This window comes from Diachasmimorpha longicaudata, chromosome 3 (genome assembly GCF_034640455.1).
Source record: "Diachasmimorpha longicaudata isolate KC_UGA_2023 chromosome 3, iyDiaLong2, whole genome shotgun sequence".
Classification (NCBI taxonomy): domain Eukaryota; kingdom Metazoa; phylum Arthropoda; class Insecta; order Hymenoptera; family Braconidae; genus Diachasmimorpha; species Diachasmimorpha longicaudata.
The window spans coordinates 9,685,795-9,709,837 of NC_087227.1; the positions used below are offsets into that span (position 1 = coordinate 9,685,795).

Genomic DNA, 24,043 nt, shown 5'->3' on the forward strand with positions numbered 1-24,043 from the left:
ACTCATGTTGCATGTTACATTGCTCTGACTTCATTGGAGGTCTTCATTGATTTTTTATGTGTTTATTACATTAACTTTTATTAAGGCCATGAGCTGGAGAATTTATATCTAGACTTGAATTAACTTCTGCTGTCAAAATTAGGTTTAAACATTTTTTTTTGTTTTGTTCTCCTCATCTGTTCTCTTTGATACTGAAGAAATACGTGTCAATGTCAAATTGACATTAAGAGTAGTCTGTAGTAATGAGATTGAATGTGGACTGGAGGGAAGGAGAACGAAATGGAAAAAAACCGAGAGAATTAAAAATATATGAACAATAAAATAGACAAAAATAAAAAATAAAAATTCATTTTTATGATGTCCAGGAAATCTAGTCATTGACAAATCAAATGTGCTCAATGATTATCGAAAAATAATGGTAAGTGAACTTTTAACTGCAATTAAACTCCACCAGTGTAACCCCACCCAACAATATCAACGAGAGTGAGCTAAAACGAGGAACAAATCCTACCAGAAGTTACCAATGTTGTTTATTCTAAAATGAAGAGATAGGTGAACTCCCATGTGAACCGACAAAGCCCACGAGTGTGTGACGATACAGACTCCAGGAGTACCGAGTCTCGTCTCTAAGATAAACTTTGGCGATAGAATATATATCCCTCTACTCGTTTTTTATCCTTTTTCATTTTTACCGTACCTATAATAAGTACGGGTTCGAGACGTACGTGAGAATCGGGACGGTTACGCGATCGAGAAGACGTTCCCGCGATCGCCTCGCCCTCGAGACTACAGCCTCTCTCTCTCACTCTCATTCAACAGTATTACACACGTGTTTGGAGTCTATATACGTACATTGTGTATAACCAGATGAATTTGAATAAATGGGGAAGTGAATTAAAATGCTTCACGGATTTATTCTACGCGTAATTAGCTATTTATTCTAGTTGTTCATTCATGAATTTTCGACTTTGAGTTTTTCTTCTCTTTTACTTTGATTTATCCGATATGAAATAACGAAACGTCAAATTATTTGGACAGAAATAAATTTTAGGTAAAAATTAGATCCCCAGGGGACGAAAGTCTAATTTTTTCAACAAAACTTGACTCAAAAGTGATTAATTGTCATTTTGTCTCACCCTTCGCTCTCTAGAGGTCTAATTTTTATCCGAAATTTCGTACCTTGTGAGGGAATAATTTATTGGACTTTTGAATTAAAAAGTTTCCATGTACTTGCACTGCTCTTTGTTCAATAATTTTTTTGTTCGCGAAATTCATCAATTTAGATAAATTCTCTGTCTAGAACTTGAAATTTCATTAGGATGTTCTCCGCAAATCAGACGCAGATCCCTCTCAAGGGAATTCCCCGCATATTCACCATGAAATTTCAAAAAATTTTAACAGTATAGAAAGTAGTAGAATAATTGTAAAATTTAATTTGGCACAAGCGAAAATTCGGTCACGAGAAATTAAATTTTATAATTATTACTGTAATTTATACTTTAATATTTTCATTGTATAAAATTAATGGGTAATTTGTAACAAATCTTCCAGAATGAATGAATTATTCACGGAGAAGATTCACCCCTCGGGCCCAGACAAAAACCCGAGGCGGAAAAATTCGATACCGAAGCAACGATTTACGTACACACAATATAGCCCAACACACCTAGACTAAACTTTCGTTTGCATCAAAATACGAGAGCAGGAAGTCGTTGAGTTACGGGGACAGCTTTATTATCCCCCCGGGGATAACCATAAAAAACGTTAAATACTTGAACAAAAGGATTTGTGATTTTTCCACCGAGATTTCAACGCACCAATTATTCGAATAAATTTTCGCATAGTTTTTCTCATAATCTATGAATAGTTATGATGTATAATATTTTGAAATACATGTAATAAAAGAGCGCCCATTTTGTGGAAATTTTTTTTTTATCACAGAATAGCTCACCGTGTGGGTACATTTGTCCATTTAATAACTCATGCCGGGTTATTTACTGGTACAACTTTGTGTGCATATATTTTTTTTGTACATGACTATTAAAAATACGGATGTCTCGGCTGTTTTCATTGATGGAGACAAGAGAAAAGGAGAGAACTTGGCGATATGTAAATTTCTATCGCGTGATAGTAACACTAAAATTTGTTGGAATATCGAGGGATTTATTGAATTAGCAAACGATAAATGAAGTTATCATTTGAAGACGGGAAAAAAACAGTATTTCCGAACTCGTGGAAAGTCTGGACACTCCAGTAGCCGTACGATATGATTTTTTTAATTGGCCTGAATTTTCAATTAAAAAGTTGATACACAGGACTTCATTAAGAGAAGAATAAGAATATACTGATACATTCTTGAATTTCAAATGAATCCAGCTTTCAGTGTAATCCAGTCCTGAATATTTTAACTCCACAAATTTTTCTTGAATTCCATTCTAGTTTATAGAATAATAATATACCTATTAAATAATGGAATAACAGTCATGAAATTCCAAAATATTTCAGTGGATTATTACTAACAATATATGCCCTATATTTTTCCCAAGTTCAATTCGTCTCCGCGAGACGATAAAAAAAATTAAAATAAGATTCAAAATTAATAAAAAAATCCAGTAGCCCTTGACTCCAAAAATAGCCCAAACGACTTGGGTTACCTTAAACTATTTCTTCTAACAACACCGCAATTTTTTTTTATCCTCTCTGACTGAGCACCAGTAATACCCACTGCTTTACGATCGCAATGATCACCGGAGTAATTATCCGTCCTCGTTTCGTCCCCTGGAATTTTTACAAAAGCTAACGATGCTCAAGTGGAAATTATCCTTGGGGGAGTTTCCCTGTATTTGACCTCATTGACGGTGAAACATCCTCCATACCTCGAGGTGTATCCACCGCCTCACCCAACTTAGAGAGAAGACATTGCCACGAATAGCACCCGCTTATCGATAAGAGTCACGCGACGTTTAATGCTAAAACGAAGGACGAATTATTCCAGGATTTCTCTTTTCACCTTCTTATCAAATACAATTTTTAGCCCCTAGTTTTACTGGTGTTGGGGCTTTGCTCGGATTTTCTCATCTTTCAATCGACGTTTTGTACTGTGAGGTACTGGGTGTTTGTGTTCATGAAAAACACGACCTGGTGCATATGCACCGTTAACGCGCAATACAACATATCATTCTTTGGGTCTGGCTCTTATCAGAAGCACTTCAAGGAACTCTTTGCCCCGGTTCTATCGTCTCCACGCCAATTCTTTTTTTTTTTTCCACCATTTTATTCATCCTACTTTCAATAACTAGTTTAGATACTTAATCGGAATTCATGAGAGGTATATTTTTAACGTCTGCCGATTAAAATTAATGGACAAGTTCAATATGGAGTTCACGGATAGTCTATCATCTTCAGAAATTTACTATCAAGAGAGATTGAGGAATTTTGCCTCGTATTTGTCGTATTTGTATAATTTGAGGAGAGGGTGCAGCGTCGGGGTAGGAGAATAATTATAATTCGATTATACTATTACATTATACCATTAAACTATCTAGCATATATTTACCTATGCATATCAATAACAAAACTCTAAAATGATTAAATTGAATAATTAATTGAATTTAATATTTTATATTGAAAGCCCTTCTAAGTACACGAAAATCAATTTTAGGTTAAAATTAGACCTCCAAGGGGTGAAACGAGGGCCAAAGGTCAGCTATATCACAAAAATTCGTCTCCCAAGTCTAATTTCTCCAACAAAACGTGACCCAACAAGTACATAATTGTCATTTCATCCCACGTTTCACCCTCTAGACATCAAATTTTTATCAAAAATTTATTTCCCGGTAGAAAAATGGAACGTCTCGAGTTCCGCAAAATTTAAACATTGCGCGGGTCACATGGCAGTGCTACCACACGATTGCCCTTCCCATCTAGTGATACCTGGATACCCCGCGGCAAGCAACGAGAATGCGCCTTGCGTTTCCAACGGGCGATCTAATATTACGGCAAGCTTGCCGCTAGAAAAAAAATCCATTAGTACCTGCGCAACACTCACCACTACCGTCACGCAATATTATCTCAAGCTCGCACTTGTGAGGTTATACGAGAGCTACGGGTAACCCAAGAATTCCCCGATTCAACATAGAATTTCACCAATGATTTCATTAAAACTCATAACTACTTATTAATAGAATGGTAATCAGTCAACGTGTAAGTATTTTTATCACGTAAATATTGCTTAGGCGTGATATGAGTGACCAAGATAAACGAGAGAAAAGCCAGTCGAGTGGTTATTACGAATATATGGAGACACTGAGGGAGTCAATGAGAAAGGAAGAAGTTGATCATGTTCAGCCAACTTCGGATGATTTTGGTGAAAGGAGAGAACGAAATTCACCGCATCCACCAATTACACAACGAAGAGGAATAAAACGTAATGCTAATGGTGATGATACAACCAGTGATGAGGAGGATAATGGAAGTGAGGGGGAGAGCATTGATAAGCCAAATGATGAAGGTAATGCGTCTAGAATTGAAATAAAACAACTGAAAATATGGGCACTTCAATATCAAATACCACCGGCTCATTTGGAGCCTTTGCTTGTTATATTGCGTGCACGACTACTTCCAACTTTACCGAGATCCGCGAAAATATTCTTAGATGATTCATTGGTACCATCCGCCAAGAAGAGACGAGAAGAGACAACAGAGAAGAACGAGTGTTGCAGTCCTGCCAGTAAGTTTATTAAAAATAAATTCATGGAGTTGAATAACCGATGGAAAAATGTGCCAAAAGTACACGAGTCACGTGTTTCTATATTTTTATTCGTCGTCTTCCAGCCAATGAATTTTATTCGCCAAATAATTTCCATTAATTTACACGACGATTTATTCATTTTTCCAGTTCTTAAAGAAATTTTGCGAAAATTAGTTTCCATTGAAACGGACGTGAAAAAAAATCGCGAAACCCTGACAAATATTGAAGACTGTCTACAAGTAAAAGAGGACTTTGTATCAGCGGACTTTTCAATTCCCACGAAACACGAAATCGAATTACCAATAAATTCCGTAGACGCCCTTCTGCACTTCGAACAGAAATTGACGGATGACAGAAGGTGCCTCTCCGATACTGTAAGTATTCGTCATGAATTTGGAAAGTTGATTAATGGAAATATCGTTCACCGTTAGAATCAATTGCGTAATTATTCCATTCATATATGATGTTTGAAAAATTATGCCATTAATACACTTGAAATTTCATCACATTATATTTTGTTAAGCTACAAGTGATGAAGCGGCTGAAGTCGTCGAAGGTCTCCATAAGTGCTACATCGATACTGAGAAAATTTCTTGGGAGGACTGTGGCTATACAGTACACAGCTACAAAAAAAATGACTGATAAATTGGTCATGGAAACACATGTACCAAAATTTATGGGATGTGTCCTAGGTGAGAAAAGAAATCATTTTTTTTATTCCTTCACGTGTGATAACATGTTGTAATCTATGACAGTTGTGAGATACAGTTGAAGTACTTCAATAAAACCTTCAACATCAGATTTTTTTTTTAATAAAATGAACTGCACATCCGAAAATAATCAATAAATCTACAAATAATTTTCAATATTAGACAATACACCCACACCGACCCAGTAGTTGCAAATGTTTCGTGAATAATAGCGTTAAAAATAAAGTGAATAATAACGGTACAGAAAGAATTCGAAGCGAAATAAATAATAAAGACTATCATTAACCAGACATGTGCAGAAAAAGACACACATGAGGATAATTGCATCAATGTAATATGATTGTAATTAAAATCTCCAGAGGCACTTATGGCTACTCACCAGGGCCTCTCGGACAAGGAGGCTAAGGCAGCTGTGGGCACGGCCCTCACCCAATCCAAAGGCTGGGACGGACAGAGATCGGACAAAGCTAAAAAATTGGGGCACAGTGCTATGACTGTTATTAAAGAAGAAGAGGATATTCTCGACGCCGACTCCATCATGTCTAATACATGGATGGGGGAGAGATTCAGGTTAGACACATCGGCGTCTGAGTAGAAACTACGACTAGTGATAGACAGACACAGATCATTACCGAGTTCATCTCGCTTTATAATATTTTTCTATAAATAAACACTTGAAAAATGAAAAATATTTTCCTATTTATTTTCCAAACCTTCTCCTTTATCTTTTACTCTTTCCTAAATGTGAATGGTTCTTCTTCCCACCGCAAAAGTTCATCAGACATTCGAAAAATGTTAATTAACAAAAGGATTAATGTCAGTTGGAAACCCACCTTCGAACAATGTCAAGTGAATATTGAAATCAATGATTAATCTAATTATTACCAAAGTAATTTCCTACTTGTTTTACTCGATTCTATTTTCAATCGATTTTATCTGCTATCGATGTCGGCATATTCATGTCTATTCATAAGTAATTTCCCAGTGGTATCATCATCGCTTCAGATATATACCTCATTGGAAAATAGTAGCCATCAAATGATGGTATATAGTCAGTTGAAACCAGGTATAAAAGCTACGGCGTTATCCGTGAGTCGAGTGCCACGACTTGACACCATTGACCCATGGCGTTTCACGATACATGAAGGGGTCAACCAAGGAATCGCCGAGGATTCGCTACTTGCACGTCTAGCTGCACGAGAGAGGGACGCGCCTCCACCGACCTGACGGATTAATCGCGCAAAGTGCGAAGAAGCCGCCTCCACCACTAACGACTGTTTATCATTCACCTCAACTTCTGAATATATCGTACATAGACTCGTAAACATTACTCAGACATTTAACCAAGACATTTATGAGCTATGGGAAAACAATTATTGAACACTTATACGGTGAAGAATTCGGTTGAATATGAGTTTTCAGAGGAATGGTAATTATGGGAAGACTAACGAGTATCACGATTATGGAAATTGCCTCATTGAAGAGGGGGAGAAAATTCAATGGATTATGAAGACATTGAAATCATTTTGCTTTTAAAGTTCAGGGGAAAATTAATTTTCTTGAGAGAAATATTGTTGTTAAACGAAAATGCCCAGCGCTCGTCAAAAATAGTTGACAAATAAATTCTTTCTAAAAGAGTTTGTCTTCCGAAGATCCTCTTTAAGTCACCAAAAACCTTTATTCATTCTACCAATCCCGATTGAAATTAATTCAACCCCAATTATGAAAAATTATCATCATTGTTTATACCAATTCGTCATCTATTGCCAAATAGCGCGCCTAAAATTTACATCCCAATGTCTCAACGATGTTTCACAAGACTAATCAAATTCATTTATGAAAATCAATGAACGAAGATTCAATAACACTTGTAGACGTCATTTATTTTCATATTGTTTCGTACCATCGTCAGCCCACTAATTGAAACCGAAAAGGTACAATTTTCAACTCATATTTATTAATAATTTATGAGTGATTTTGGTATCTGTCTCAATGTCTTGGCGTCAACCTTGATGGGGGCCAGTTGAATGGGCCCCAGATGTCCGCATTACTGCATATATTATAACTGATACGTCAGAATTCCCCATGAATATCACCATTCATCAATATTTCCATTCGATTAGAAATCTCTCAAAGGTGGGAACAGGCAACTCAACATTAACACTTGCACTTCTCCTCGAATTATCATATACATTCTACATTCCACGTCCGTGTTGACCACCTATTTCATATCCCTCTTTAATTCTGACCAGAAAAAAAAAATACGACAGAATAATACCGGTGTATCGATACAATTACTGAAGTATTACATGACAATTTAACGACTTTTTAAAATGTCCCAGTGGCGCTAAGAGATAATTGCTGAAATCTATTAACTACGCTTGCGTGGGGTGAACTAAGCACTATTCAATAGCCAATATCTGCCAACCCAATGAGCCAATTTCATTGCGTCAACGCCCATTTCAAAGCTTCAAGAAATACCTTGAAAATGAAAAAAAAAATGTTATATTTTACTCTGCCATTTTTGAGACACTGAAGGTCAAATAATCCCCCATTTTTTTTTCCCACTCTCTCCTGCTCTATCAGTATCGCACTTCCTTGGAAACGGAAAGTACTGGGATGAAAGAAATCAGCGCTCGTCCGGGTGTTACTTGCATACAGTACATTCACCAGGTGTCCGACAAGGTCGTCGACTGTGCTACGTTCATTGTTCATAAGAATTGAGAATAAAATCAACGGGGTAGAAATTGAGAGTTGATTCGATCTCAATGAGCTTCATCTGAATCATCAGGACCACTCCAGGAGGTATATTCAGGTCAGTTTTAATGGTTTGTGTATTTATCGATTATTCACGCCATTAAACCACCTCACAGTCCATGTGTCTGCTTGTAACGCATTTTTGCCAAAAGATTTATGTGATGGAGGGATGATATCAGACATAATGATGATTTATTTGGATTGATCGTTCGTGAAAGGAGCAATCATATTAAATATTCCATCTACCTCACGAGGAGAAAATTAAAAATTTAACTCTGCAGCATTGAAATTGCAACTGTCAAAATGAATTGCAAATTTTTGATTCACCAAAAACAATGTTACCATTTCTAGAAGAAAAAAAAATTCAGAAATCGCAGGGAAAATAAATTTTTCATGATTTTCTTCACCACATAATCTCTATTCCAACTAAATCACTGCCACCATGTCACAATTGCCCGAAGACGGCAATAGATTGGTGCGATGAGTGTCGATGAATGCCCGCCGGCACAAAATCTATCGCACGAAAGCAAAAGCCCGTAAATCACCAGCATTTCATATTAACACAGTTCAGCACGTGCGTCCCGACACTTATCCCCCGATTTTAATTACAAATCTCCACTCATTGATTCTCGCATTAAAAAAAAAAAAAAAAACACTCATCAGAGAGGAAACTAGTCGACTCGAAATGCCCCAGAACGTCGTTGGTGAGAGTTGGAAAAATTAACTTCGATTGCGTTGAGAAAAAAAAAACGAGAACATTAGAAATAATGATCGAGATGATAAGCCTACGTAGGCATTAAGATATCCATCATTTGATGCTGTTAGGCACTCAATTTTTCATGAAATGCTAAACGGTACTTCACTGCCCTTTCTCCACCCAATGAAAATTTTCGGAGGATGAGAATGAGACGAATGGACAGAACGGGAATTCTTGGGTTAGAGATTATTCATATGTTCGTAGTTAATAACTACAGGATTTACCTAAAGATACTTATGCGGATGAAAAAAATCAGGTAAAATCATTCATAAAAATTCTCTTTTTTTTCTCTCAATGATTTCTTTTCTTGAATGGAGAGGAAGAAAGTTTTTCAAGTTCAAAATGAATGCGATAAACATTATTTCTTAAGGCTTTGGTTGCACTCGAAAAAGAAAGTGCAAAAAAAGAAATTTTATTCCAAAAATTAACCCCCAAAGTCTAATTTTTCCACCAAAACTTGACCTAAAAAGTATTTGATTGTCATTTCGTCTCACTTTTACCCTCCAGAGGGCAAATTTTTCATCATCTCCTCGGAAAATTCCCTCACCATCGTTCACCCTATCATTTCACCCGTGAAATATCTCAATTTCACTTATTTATTCGATCCACCTCTCCCCCTAAAGGAAACCTCCCAGAGTAGCCCTTGAGTATCGCCACTAGCCACATCTAATGGATGCATTAGCATGCCAGTGTGCTTGCAACACCCACCTAGAATATTTCGTTGTCAGTTGTACCGAAACAACCTCTCGCACACGCCACTCTCCATCCTCTTGTCCAATTTTCCCCCGCAGTGCAACACTCACCAGTAACGACTGGGAAATGAGCACCGGGGAAACGACTCGGAGTAATTGTGGAAGGCATTGCCTCTGGTTGTACACATTTGCCTCGTAAAGAGATAAACCCCAACGTTAGACTCCAGTACCCCGCCTTCACCTCTAATATCTCAAATTTTCACAAATATCCTTCCGACAAGCTTGATTGCACCATTTATTTATTATTCATAGTCCCCGAGGTATGCCGAACGTCCGTCAGTTTATCGATTTCTTTGTTAGTCCATGGGCTGTGGTGAAATATCTATTGGTGAGTTTTTTTTTTTTTTCTTTTTTTTCTAAGTCATAATGTAGTTATTATGGGGACGATTAGAACGGGGTTGTTTGCCGAGAGAAATAGTTATGCATTAATGGGGGCAAATGAGTATGTTTACATGAAAAAAAAAGGACTAATTTAAGAAGAAAAATTTCCTAAATTGGGCAGACTACAGATTATTGGGAAAAAAAAATGTTAAATTCCAAATTTTACGCATGTACAATGGAATTCAATAATTATTTATCAACTGTCCTTCGATGGAATTTTTAATGGATTCATAAACATTGTGGTTGATGTTGAGGGCTTGGAAGGCTGATTTTCTTCTGTAAAATCGCTTCCTATAGACTTTCTACCCACGCAAACCGCCATTTTTCCAATAATTCTCATTGAATGAGTTTTCACGATGCACAAAGAGCCGGTGAGGAGAAAAAAATCGATCAGGCGTTATCTTGATTTTTATTAAAAATCTGAAAGTCACTGCTAATTACTGCAGAGAGCATTAGAAAACGGCCAGTCAATTTTTCGATGAGCGATGACCTTCGGACACAACTGAGAGTTCTAACGCCATGAAAATTGTAGGGATAGGTTTGGAGATTAATTTGAGTGGACGATTGCCGAAAGGTGGGATTGGGCCAGTGGGTCGTGAGCTCATTAATCCTGCAATGCCACGTTACCTTTCATATTTTTTTTTTCACTCATTCTTCTTTCGTCTAAAAATACATCACAATCAGAGGCGATAATCGAAACAATGTGAGAGGACCATTCGGGCGTGCGGGATTGCGATCAATCTCTACTCTCCATTCGCCAGTTTCAATCTAATGGATGAAGTATTTTATGGAGGCTGTTATGGTCGACTCGAACTTCGAGAAATGGAATTTATGACCGAGATTTTTTAGTATCAATTTTTAATGTGGGGAAAAACAATAATAAACTGTTGATTTTTCAGCAAATGAATTTTTGGTAGAAATGAATTTTAGAAATGAATTCATAATTATGGAATTCTGATGATAATGACGAAACGTAAAGGCAATTAAAGGCGAACTCAGTGAATCTACTGTTGATAACGATAAAAAATTCAAGACAAAATTCGTTCCGCTCTAAATCGTCCACAAGAACCATTTTTCCCCCCTGAATGTGTAGCACGTCCCAAGATCCGTGCGGATAGAATACGTGCACAAATGCCCAACACCCAATCGAATAGATAAATGTACAGAGAAACCGATACAATTACCGATCACCGAGTCTGTGAATAAAACACCCTAGTTTGTATATATTGTTGGAGTGATTATTCTTTTTTTTTGTATCGCTACAACTCCAGCGATCATAATCGAACACTGAAACGAGGACTTATCGATCTCGCTTTTTGCGTCGGTTTCTTGAGCAATCCACTGTAAAACACTGAGAAGGAATGCCTAAGTGCGGATAAATACACATTATTCTCTCGTAATAATTTCCGTGAGGATCGTTTTTATGGGGTTTACCCATTTCGGCTGGTGGGACTTATCATCAGCAACGGAACGCGAGTTATGTGGAAATTTTTAATTGTAAGTTTTTTTTTCTTTTTCTATCGTTCAAGTTCTTTTCAACATTTGATCTAGGAAATTTTAGTTATGAAATTCCTAACGCAGTCGAGGAATGGTAATGACCATTTCTAATGTGTTTTAAAAATTTCAGGAACCGAAAAAAGTAGATCAATTTTTTTTCACTCAATAAATTATCTAAAAATTATCACTTTCACGATCTTCCTTTCAAGTTTGGATTGCGTGACATTGTTTGTACCAGATGTAGGTACCTGACGAAATTTTTCCGGGGAAATTCATTTCCGCAATCGCTTTACGAAAAATAAAAACTAAAAAAGTTCCTCACAATTTCAAGTGCGGCATGCAAATATTTTCAATTGGACTCACCGATCGATGCATCATCAAGTCGAGGTCCTCACCGCCTGCGGTGCCTTCCTGATCGGACCTAGCACCCCATTCCAAGGTCGATCACGATCTGCAACCATGAAATATTCCATTATTCTACCGTGCATATGCCATTTTTCCTCACTCCCGCATTATAGTTTTATTTTATTTATTTTTTTTTTCACTGCGGCACGCTTTTCCATTTAACGCCCTCGGCCCCGCAGTAACTGGAATATCCTTTCCCGAGATTAATTATCAACTTTTACACCACCAAACGAGTTATTTGAGCCAACATGTAATTTACGATTGGAAAAAAAAATCGATGGGACGGTGAGATAAGAAAAAAAAACGCGGCTCGATGAAATTAAAAAATGACGTGTATTAGCATCATGAGAGCAGTTGAGTGAATAAAATTGAATTTTTTGGCAAATTAAATGGCGATATTTCATGTGAAACTTCTTCTAAAATAGTCATCAATTTTTTTTACTCCACTCACTTAATTTTTTTCCGTTTGAAATAATCAATTTAACCTCAAGCCCCTTTCATTCTGAAATATTTCAATAGTAAAAAATTAACAGTTGAATATTTGATATGATAAATTTTCTAAATTGTAAAAGATTTCTAATCAAATAAAATCAACTTAGAAATTTCCAAAAGTTTCCATTAAAAATAAAACTTCATCATTGACTTCTTAATGACATTAGTGAGTAAATAACTGTTACCATAATTTATTAATTCATCTAAAAACCTAATTCCCCGTCAACAAAAAAAAAAATGCTAAAAACTTGAAATGGACGAGCCATAATAGACGATGTTTTTTTTTCTCAATAAGAGGCACCAATTGGAGTGGATCTCCTAAACCTCTCATCAATTTTTTCGCTCCCAAAAATTCATCCCACTCAAAAAAAAACAGTTAAACCTCCTGGAGCCTCCGCTCCAGCTGATTTTAATCGCCAAAAAAATTCATCTGAAAATCTACGATTGTCCCTCATCCAGCGACACATCCCAGACCTATTAATTAATCCCGCGTTAATTTGATAGACGTTGCATCACTGTTAATGGACTGGACCAAAAACCAGTTTCTCGCACGTTCACCTCACTCATTTTTGTCCCGAGGATGGGGCCAACGATGATCGAGAGGAACAAAAAAAAATATATATAATGCGATACGTAAAAACAGAGTGAAAGAGATTACAACGTGAGATAAAAATGTTGAGGATTCACATCGGAGAAATCGATGCTCGTGTTATGTTAATAAGTTCCGCAATGGTTCATTGCTTCTCATACGAGTTCATTGATGGATTTGTGTTATATTCAGGGTCAATTCTGACATTTGAGGAGCAATATCTCGTCTCTATTTCTCCAGTTAATAATCCCCTAGGCAATCAATCACCGTTGCATTCTATTCATCATGTTATTTTCTACTCTGTTCAACTTATTTCATTCACTCGTTATTTAGGTTTTTTCCTTTCTTTTTTTTCTATTCACTGTAAAATAGGAAAAAGCGAGGGTGTGTACGAAGGTGTGTTCCACCAGATGTTGAGAATTTGCACGTTGTATTTTAGAATCTAATGCCTGAAACTCCCGTTGAAGGTATCAACGGGCGCTCTGTGATGCAATAAGTGAATGTATAACGGATGTCAAAGCACACGCCACACGCAACCCCCCTTTTGTGTTGATATCTCCCATTGAAATATATTTCAAATTTTTTTTTTAACTCTTTCCCCCCCTCTCTCTCTCTCTCTCACTTTTTTTTCCCCCTTCGTCGGCGGGAGGAGAGACTGTTGACACTAGAGGTACGCGGCATTTCGCCAACGCATTTTGTACGCCTCGGTGAGTATCAACCGGAAGTACAGGATCATCGATCAATTTTTATGTTCACGGTAGTTATCATTAGATCAACACCCGGAGACTAAAGTCATCAATTTTATGGGATTGAAATTCCAGGGGCTTTTTTGCAACATGTGTTACTGCGGGGGGGAACATGCAATTGGTGGTTTTGGGTGAGATAAAAAGTTGGTGGTGAAATGAGGAGGGAATTGAGTGAGGACATAAGGATTTTCTTTTAAATTACACACAAAGAAATTTTAAATAAAAATTAGAGCTCCAGGGGATAAGGAACAAGGGTTAATTTTATCATAAACATTAGCCCCCTAAGTCTAATATTTTCAACAAAACTTGATATAAAAAGTGGTTGATTATCATGTCATCCCACGTTTCCCCTAATTTTTATCCATAATTTTTTTTGTGTAAAAGAGAGAATAATATTTGTTATTGTTATCACAATATAGCATAAGAGGATTAATTAATTAATCCGGGAAAAATGAATTTAAAGAATTAAAAACATTGGTAATTTATTCTCATCATCCTCAATTAATTCTAAAGTCTAAAAAAATGAATTCTCCCCACATACCCCTATTCAAACGTTAATGCAGAATCAATGTTAATTCATCCCACCCCCAGTAACCCAACACCCAAGCATTCCTCAGAAACAAAATCTCGAATTTCCGGAAAAGACTGTGTTCACCCCATAAATCGAGCTGTCACATTCTCGTGAATCCTCCGGATCGCACCAAACACAGTAAATGTCCCCGCTTTTTTCAGACAGTCGATACGGCACTAAATACACTAGAAGAAACTAGTATAGTGTCAACGGTTAAGACACTTTTGTCCCGACTTAATACATCCAGAGAATTTTTATTGAAGATGTTTTTCCCTCCGGTGTTGCCATCTTAATTAAAACCCGTTAATTTATTCTATTTTTAGTGCCCGTCATTGACTGTCTCGCTTTCATTGATATTTATTCCTGATATAGAATATAATGAGTTCCTGTCTAGAGTGGAATTTATTTCCTGTCTGTAATGAAATTCCTGTCGAGGAATAAATTCTTCACGCAATAGAAATTAATTTCCAGTTTAGGAATAAATCCCTGTGGTACCATAAATTCCTCTATGAGGAGCCCACCCCTGATAAAATTCTCGTCCCTCTGAGTTCCCGATTTCGTCCACGAATTGCTAGGTGTGAATTCCTCAATTAACCGAGGAGACAAACCCCCCGAGGCAGACGACGATTACTCAATATAATCAACGACTGGATTTCTTTCACTCTGGTGTTACTGTCTTAATTGGAACTCGTAATATACTTTTTTTTTTCATCATTTTTTTTTTCAATGCTTTTTAATTAACTCCAATTACTTTATTCGTCTCGAATTAAAATCGCGTGCTGCCATACGCATTACAACAGATTTTCGGTCACCTTTTTTTTTTTTGTTTATCCTTGATACAGACGCTATTATCCAATTATCCAGTATTCCAACCCCCCAACTTCTGTATAATACCACCGGAGATCGATTGAATTTTTCGACGTTGATAGACACGTTAATTGACAGTTGCCTCCGTTATTCGCCAGTACCCGAGTTACCGACATTTTGCTGCCACAAACGCGTCGTTAGAGACGCTCTCGCAAGCCCGGATGCCGGGTATTAGAAAGTGTGTTGAGTGTGTGAGTGAATCAACTCCATATATCAAATAAATTCCGTCAATTTTTTCTGACAAGATTTCAAGTTTTTCCTTTTTTTTTTTCCATTTGTTCAATTCCTTCAGTAAAAATTGAGGTCTTCGATGAAAATATTTAGGAATTGGGTGACAGTTGTGATGGAGTGGATTTTGATTCAATAATCTGATCCCAGATGTGGGAATATTGGAAATTAGATCAATCACAGACCCCAGAATTTAAATTGTCACCACATTATTTTTGTACCACAACCTAATGGCGAGACTAAATTTCGCAAAAAACGTCACTCAACGGATATGAAAAATCCACTAGATAATTATACCGACAATCTGTTTTGCCCCACTAAATTAATTTGGTCGGTCTATTGAGAAAAATGAAAAAACTATGAATAACTTTGTATCGTCAAATTTCCGAAAGAAAAATAATAAGAAAATGGAAAATAACCAGACACTTTGCTTTTCTCTCTCTTCAGATAAATGCGTGTGGGGCAGAAAGATCGTATGTTCGAGGCTTGCACACAGTCCCGATAAGCCCAACTCTTATATATCTTTTCTCTTCAGAGGTGAAAAGAAGCGAAGACGCATTGCACGCGTCACACCAGGGTACTTTATTGTCCCTTTTGGACAGGCCGTTTATTACTTTATTGTACCTCCCAAATTCATACACACCCATTCAACCCATACACACACTAAGATGGTACCTGAAAAGTTTAAACTTTGAAATTCATCTTAAATCTTCTGTCCAACATCTTGCCCACAACGCTTTCGTGAAATTATTTTTATTACACACTCGATAAGGACATACTTGCGAAATTCCATTTTCAGAGGGTATAAAATTTCGCCGAGGATACAACGATTATGTATAGGTTATCAGGAGTGATCTCAAGATGATGCCGCATGGCTGGAATTTTTCCATTCAATTATTGTCATTTTATTATTTCTCAAGTGAAATTTCTTTTCAACGGTTTTCACTGTTATAGAATTCCCCGATTTTTTATAATTTATGACCGACATAAATCTATGTGCCAACATTAGTCCTCCCTGACCTGAATCTCTTTCCAAATATGAATTCATCTTGAGCCCCCGAGGGTCCCAACCCCCATACGACTTTCTGCCCTGAGATAAATTTATTTTCTGCGTTCCATAAATTCATATTTCAAGGAATCGATGCACCTGTATGAATTTCTATCGTCCACAACGTACCATAAGCGCATGTCCGGACATAAATTTGTGTTCAAAATGAACCCAATCGAACCATAAAATCATCAGACCCAAATGATATCATATTTTCATCACTCAACACATTTCCCATCGAGATTCACTCTCTCCTACCCCTCGCTGACACCACCATCACAAGTTTCCTAGTCATTAAACGATGAAGTCTTGTGTCCACGTCCTTGAGCAACAGTAACACTCCCCTGGTAATGCACTTTTATAAATCCGTATATTAAAATCGTGGCTTCTCGCGTGTACACCCACTGACACGCCTCTATGACCGTCTCTCGTTGCCAACCGGGATCCTGCTTCCCCACTCATGTGTATAAATAAAATGTTTATCGTATTGAAATTATCAACGCGGTTTGTTGCACCATCACTCGGTCAGTGGTCTATGTTTAAAAAAAAAATGCGTTTAAATAGAAAAAAAAAAATGAGTGGAAAAAGAAACGTGTGATCCGGCTCTACGTGGGATGACAAATCGATTCTGATTGACGAGAGGGAAAGGAAATTAATAAGTTTAAGTTTTTGCTACTGTTGATTGAGTTTTTCTATCACTATTGCTAAATAAGGAAAAAATCCAGCGAAAAGGACGAAAAAATGGCAAAAAATTCACAGCTTTGGACGTCCTACACTTACGATTTGTCAATATTGTTTTTCTGATTAATTAACGACGAGGAGTAGTCGAATGAAGGGAAAATAATTCAGGAAATATCCCCTTTCCTATGCTAGGAAATGAAAAAAAGTATCATGAGGATGACTGAGCTATAAATTAACGTGAGATGGCGTCTGCACTTGATATATCAACCCGGAGGGTTCCATAATATATTTTAACCAGCACTGTACCGCCTCATAAGACTGTTTTCTCCTCGATTCCAAGGACTCAATTAGTGCCGATCGTTTCGGTTTTGTTGGATATCATTGCCGTCATCGGGCCCTGGTTCTACGAGCGTCGAACTTTGATGATTATGTGGATTCTCATTTTTTTTTATCTCACTGTTGTTTTTACGATTTTAGAAATCGAGCGTAAGGACACGAGAAATCACTGTGACATGTTCAAACTCCTTCCGGGGATATTCTCAATTGAATGAGCAAAAAAAAAAAATAATGTAAACAAATCGACGAAAAAATATAGGGGGGGAGGAAGAGGAGGAGTGGTGATCAATTATGCCAAGGCAACAAAAAAATTCTCGATCCTAAATCAATATTATTTTTGCATAACTTTCGTCAAATAAATCAGAGAACTTGACACTAAAATAACGAAGATGAAAATTAGTTCACGGATGAGTGAACCAAACAGATTCATCTGGCTTTCGATTATATTTTATTCTGCAATTTTTTTATTTTCTTAATACTTTTTACAAGTTTTTTCTTTTTTTTTTTTTCAACCCGTTATTGTGCCCGACACTGGGATAATTGAGTGTGTGGGTGCAAAAGTGAAACCACAAACAAGAGCAAGAACACTGAGCGTCCCCGGGTGATCAACGATCTCGGAAGCGAAGGATAAACTTTTTGTCCAGTGGATTTACAGCCTCGTTTGTTTCCACACTTTGTATTTTTTTTTTTATCATCGCATTTTCCTTTTTATTGTTCAGATTCTCGAGCAACGGAGGTGGGATTTTCACGGAATTTTTCCCGTTTGCACTCGACGGAGGTCTACGGCCTTCGTATCATGGTCGATATTTTATGGAGTTGTGTTGCATAAATTGTGACTGACCAGCGCAATTGTAATTGTTGCGGGGGTGAGGTTGGGGGAATAGTCAGATAAGAATTCTTTGCATGAAAATTCTGAGAAAATTATCCCCGAATATTCGCCTATAAACGTGCCATTGATTGAAAAAAAAAATCAAAGTGTAGGACACGACATGAAGCTTTACCAATACCATCAGCAAAACATCCACATAAATCAACCATAATAAAACAAAAAATGCCTCTTGCAATTCAAGAAATTAGATGGAGTGCGTAACGGTGAAAATAATTTGCAGTGGCCTCTTGAAATTGGAAAATCAGACGTATAATACTGAATGACGTTATGATACTACGAAGATACCCACCACCAGAGAAATAAATCGACATGTAGATGGAGGGAGTATGACGGTGAACGTTATTAGCATAGCGGACCACCCATGACTCGACCCTGCCCAGGCCTTTCCCTGGTCAGTCCCTCAACCTTATAATAAGCCCCCTTGAATCTCTCAGTATCTTCATATCCTCTCTCTGTACCCTCTTTTCGCCGTATGTTACCGCGTCTCCAATCCACCCAACGTAACAAGTACCGCTCATGTTGCCATCCCCCATATCTCGATTTATAACGATATCGATCCTTTATTGGCGTCGATACAATACCATTTCTATATCCAGTGATTTTACTCGCCCTTTCAGCATCATCTATCGTGCCGCTCGTCCTCGTATTTTTATTTATTTATTTTTTCAATTTATTTTTATGTTTCTCACTGAGGCATTTACGTTGGGATGACAAGCACCATAAGTTCCCATCCAATAGAACTATATGTTTATCGATTGCAATACAATGAATCTTTGGAATTGATGTTACCAGGGGTTACGAGGGATTTGCCCCAAGAAATTCCCATAAAACTCATAAATGTCGAAAATTAACTAGTTAATAAACCCAGAAATTCTTTTCCCGACTTCTGCACCTCAGGCAAAATTTAATTCTCCCCCTGTTCAGGAGAAATATCATTCCATCGAACTTGACATAAAAATATTAATGGACCTCCTTGTCCAACCCCTCATCTCAACATCTGTAAATAAATAAATCATAACGACTCTGTCATCACAGAAATTACTCAATTCACCGAGGAATTTCTGTTAAGATTCTCATGGTAATTTAACATCCTCAAACTCCCCTCATCACTCGACTATTTTTAATCCACCATCCCATTCAATACACGCCTAGACATGATGACAATCTAGTAGAGCTGCCATCCTGAAGAAATTCACGTCAATATAGAGAACCCGTGGCCGATGGTTATGTTGAATGTTGTAATATTACATGGGCGTGTTGTATCTCGGGGATCACTCACAGCAAAATACCTCGAGGGCAAAATAACTCCTGTTCCGTCACCACATTGGGTTATACAGACGTTGTCAATCCAGCTACTTGTCCAGGCGGATTGAATTTATAACACAGGGTTGCTACCACTTGTGTGGACTCACCACGTCAACTACTGTCAAATGTGATGGAATCACGACAGGTGAAGCTGCCACGTGCCAACGGCATGCAATTCACCGTGATAATACGGAGATTAAAGTGCCTTTACCCTTGCGGTTATTTAAAAGTTCATTGAAAACAGTAGATAATTCTCTAACAATTGAAATTGTAATTTTTCTTCAATTTTATCATCATTTATATTTTTAAAATAGAAAATAATTACTCGTATAACCACGTGATGGATTCACAAATTTCAAGGATTATTGCCATCGAAAATTTCCCATTCAATAAAAAAACGGGAATCACTTTTGAATATTGCAACCCCTTCTCCTAAAAATCGAGAAAAATATAAAAAATCCTCGGGTCCAATAAATTATTAATTTAGCCAACTTTTTTCGTCGAAAAAAATATGTGGATCGTGACCCCGAGAATATTCTCGTGCGGCCAAACGTCCCGACATCCCCGAGCCACACCAAGAGTATTCAGATCGATCACGAAGATGGTGACGACATGAATTGATCGATCCATCGAAATCCAATCACAAAATAACCGATTAATTTAAAAAAAAAATTGCGAACGATCGAATCGCATTTGAATGAATTTGAATATCTCAATTATCATAATGAATGATCCCAAGTGTCACACATCGTTGACAAATAGAGTATCAAAATAATGTCTCATTAATTATCCGGATGATCAATAAATAGAGGATTTGTGATATTGGCATCGGCACGTGTTAAAATACTTGAGGATAAGTCAGAAGTATCGGGTGAAAAATTTCCCGTGTGACAGTTCCCCCACGATGATTTCACAACATTCACTGGACGAGTTTCTCACCGGGAGAGACATCATGTGTATCCCAAGTATCAGTGATACAGTTTTAAAGCAAGGCGTGTTTGCTCTAATATCATCGGCATTAGTCCGAGGAAGGTGCGTGGTACAGGGCGCGTGGCTTTACTTTCACTTGGTGCTGCCCCACCTCAACATCACTTTTCTGGTTTTAGTCGCACGCTTCCCGCTCTTTTCGCACTCTCAACAGGGAATGTCGATTTTTCATGTACAATATTCCGAGAGGGATTGCCATTTTTACTGCTCTTTGCGACGCCATAATTTCCACACGTTAAGAAACTTTAAATAAAAAATTCTACTCCTAAGGGGGTGAAACAAGGGACGAAAAGTTAATTTTATCTTCACGTTTCAACCTCTAAAGCTCTAATTTTTATCCAAATTTTTGTCCCGTCCAATTATCATTATCATTTAATCGTAAAACTGATTGTGAGTGATTTTATCCACTTGACCAGTCAATTCAACGCACTCAGAAATTGATTATCCGAATCATTTAACCGCTGCACTTCTGCAATAACTTCAATTCTCCATCACCAACATTCCCTCTCTGTACCCAAGTGAAATTGCCTCATCCAGTTATTCCCCTCCACCAACAGACTCGAGAAGAATTTTCCTGACTTTGAAGCGAAAAAAAAACTACTGAAGTTACTTCCGCCCACAATCCACCACCAAATTCGTCCAATGGACCTGAAAATCCAGGCTCACCGATGATCAATCCATGTATTCACCCAGTACCCAGTTTCCACACGTATTTTTATAGCTTCAAGACACCAAAGGATCATTGACATTCCACTCTTGCTCTTCGCAGCCGGTGAAATGATCCGTAGCGATACGAGATCACTCGCCACTTAAGTTTCACCGGTGTTTTTCCCACCTCCCGTCCCTCTTTAACAGTTGGCAATTGCGCAAAATTCATCTTAAAACTAGCTGTCGAGCCTCAACACGGCTATTTGATTTCGGCAATATCCTGTTTCCTCCTGCGATTGCACTCGCACTCAATTTAACTATTAAATTTTTCTTCACAATATTTTTTACCTGACATTATTGGGATGAAGTTATGAAATGAGAGAGCCCGGGGATCAGTACAACTGTGCACTTTATCTAATGGCAAATAAGGTGATATGGGGCGAGGCATTCATCTAACCGATCCTTTTTTTTTTATTTTTTTTTTTTCATATTTATTTGGTGACAATTTTCCAATACCGCCAATGGCCATTTCATGGCTTTTGGCGGTACCCAACCGCCGGCAATTAGACGAGCCAACTGGCACGTTGAGTTCGACTACTCGTCTTCTTTCACTTGCGCCATGCGAAGGAAAAAAAACGATTGAAATTTTTTTTTTCTCAATTCCCCAATTGATATGTATGAAATTTTCTCATTTTTGAATATCTATTTTCTAGTACATTAAACTCCTGAGTTACGAATGAGGAAATTCAACGACAATTTTGAGATCACCCGGGAGTTGCTGGAGCTATCGTGGGCGGGGTGATGCCAGAGAAAGCCTAGTGCAAGCACGCTTCTCGCTCCGTTTCGCCTAAAAAAATCGTGTACACACACTCACGTACAAAAAGGCGTGTGCCCGCGATTTCTTTTTCATTTCACTCCTCGTCTCTCATTGCCCCTGATTTTTCAAACACTAGGGCGAGTGACTTTTACACCATGCACACGACCCCAGTGAGACTAACGCCACTGATAAGACCTGAGCAATTTATGAATCTGTTAAATGTCATTTGTAGATTCAAAATATTCGGTTGAAAATTCCAGTCGTATCCTGAATTTATTTTACTTGAAAAATTCCAGATAAAAAAATGCCAAATGAACACTGCTATTTGCTAATTTCGTGGAACACCATAAAACATAAAGAAAATCATTTTTCGCAACGAAATAAAATTTAAAAATCATGATAACTCCCCTTCAATTTCCTAATCACTTCCATAATCGATAACTGAACTTGAAGTTCATCATATATTGACTAAATCTTTATCTCTGCGTATGAAAAAAAATCCTCAAAATCTAATTAATTTGTTCCTGTCATTATTCCAAAGTCAATCATTATGTCACATCGCCATTTTTTCCCATCCTTTCACCTTTGTCTATTCCCCCCAAAAAAAAATCCTACTATTTACATACAATTACGATCCTTCACGACGTAAAATTCCCCTCGACACTGATGAGATTACAAATTAGTATTGAATGAACCTTTTTTTTTTTTTATCCACTCAAATCAATGAAGGAGTTCTATGTAGGTATGATTACCATTTCCCTCTGTTAATATATTCCTCTCTAAATGTCAGATGTGTCCAGTGCGTGGGTTAGAATAACTGGCAACCCTATCTGATGGCAACAGATGTCTCACCAATGAGACAACCAGTGTCCAATGATCCACGTCCGGTCGATCTAGTTTTCATTATTCGTTCCGCGATGAAAGCGAGAAGAGACTCTCTAGTCCGCCTTTGGATACAAACGAGTGATACTGGATACATCGGGAAAGTATATTGAAAGTGAAGCAATTAATGTCCACTGCATTGAGCCCTCATTTGCATGATGGGTGGGGAAGGGTGTTACGCGGGAGGGAGGGGGTGAGGGAGATAATGGAGATTTTTATTTAATTTTTTTTTTTTCAGGGTAATGCAACACCTCGGGGAGACGCAGGGGGAGGAATTGAAAGATAATGAGATTTGTAAAAGTAATCGCGTGTGCGACGTACGGTCTTAGGACATGGGTTTAGTTCGCGTGGCAGGCGACCCACATCCAACGCTAGATATAAAGGAGATAAAGTGCTCCAGGAGTGGAGCAGAGGCTCTCAATGTGACCCCGCCTCTATCAACTGTGATAGAGAGGAAAAATCATTGTTGGGGATATTTGTATTGAGGTTTTTGTAGATTTTACCGTGTGTTCGGTCGCATATATAGTCATAAATAGTTATTTTTTCGACAGCTGGGGAAAACTTCTTTTCCCCCATTTTTTCTCTTATGTTATCAAATAATTAACTAACTTTAATCCCTTGCCAGTCGACGCAAAGCACGTACAAGTCGTCAAACCATAAAATTCTGCTTCTAAAGAAAACCGTGACTACACTTTCCCACGAGTTTTGTCTATTGTCCTTAATATTTTCCCAAATTCCTAAGAGCTATAAAATTTTCACGAATGTCCTCTTCCCGAGAGTTTATGAGGACCCCGTTTTTTTGCTCTCCGCGTCACAGCGATGGACCCAACCGAGCCATCTGCAACGCGGCAGATTTACTCCCTGCAATAGTTTTTCCCTTCAACCAAGAAATTTTCCTTTCCCCCTCTCTTCCTACCAAGGAACAATTACTCACACCCACTTTTCCAG

General features: G+C 37.6%; 2 protein-coding genes across 5 annotated transcripts in view; one reads left to right on the plus strand and one right to left on the minus strand.

Annotated features, from left to right (window-relative positions):
- The window catches only part of LOC135160513 (transcription factor hamlet-like), a 93,322-nt gene that overhangs the window by 42,269 nt on the left and 27,010 nt on the right, over positions 1–24,043 (minus strand). For 2 of the 3 annotated variants that reach the window (XM_064117133.1, XM_064117132.1), the window contains exon 3: positions 11,968–12,055. The gene's annotated coding sequence lies outside the window, so the exon portion shown is untranslated. Of the gene's footprint in view, positions 1–11,967; positions 12,056–16,679; positions 16,793–24,043 lie in introns of those variants that run through there. The other variant, XM_064117134.1, reaches the window with a different exon arrangement.
- LOC135160142 (uncharacterized) lies at positions 4,042–6,149 on the plus strand. 2 transcript variants are annotated; one of them, XM_064116351.1, is made up of 5 exons: positions 4,042–4,510; positions 4,655–4,729; positions 4,898–5,124; positions 5,274–5,442; positions 5,820–6,149. In XM_064116351.1, exons 1-5 carry the CDS (start codon positions 4,243–4,245, stop codon positions 6,053–6,055), a joined length of 975 nt encoding a protein of 324 aa, XP_063972421.1. In that variant the 5' UTR covers positions 4,042–4,242; the 3' UTR covers positions 6,056–6,149. The 2 variants fall into 2 exon arrangements, with proteins under 2 accessions (XP_063972421.1, XP_063972422.1); XM_064116352.1 differs by having other exon boundaries at positions 4,042–4,729.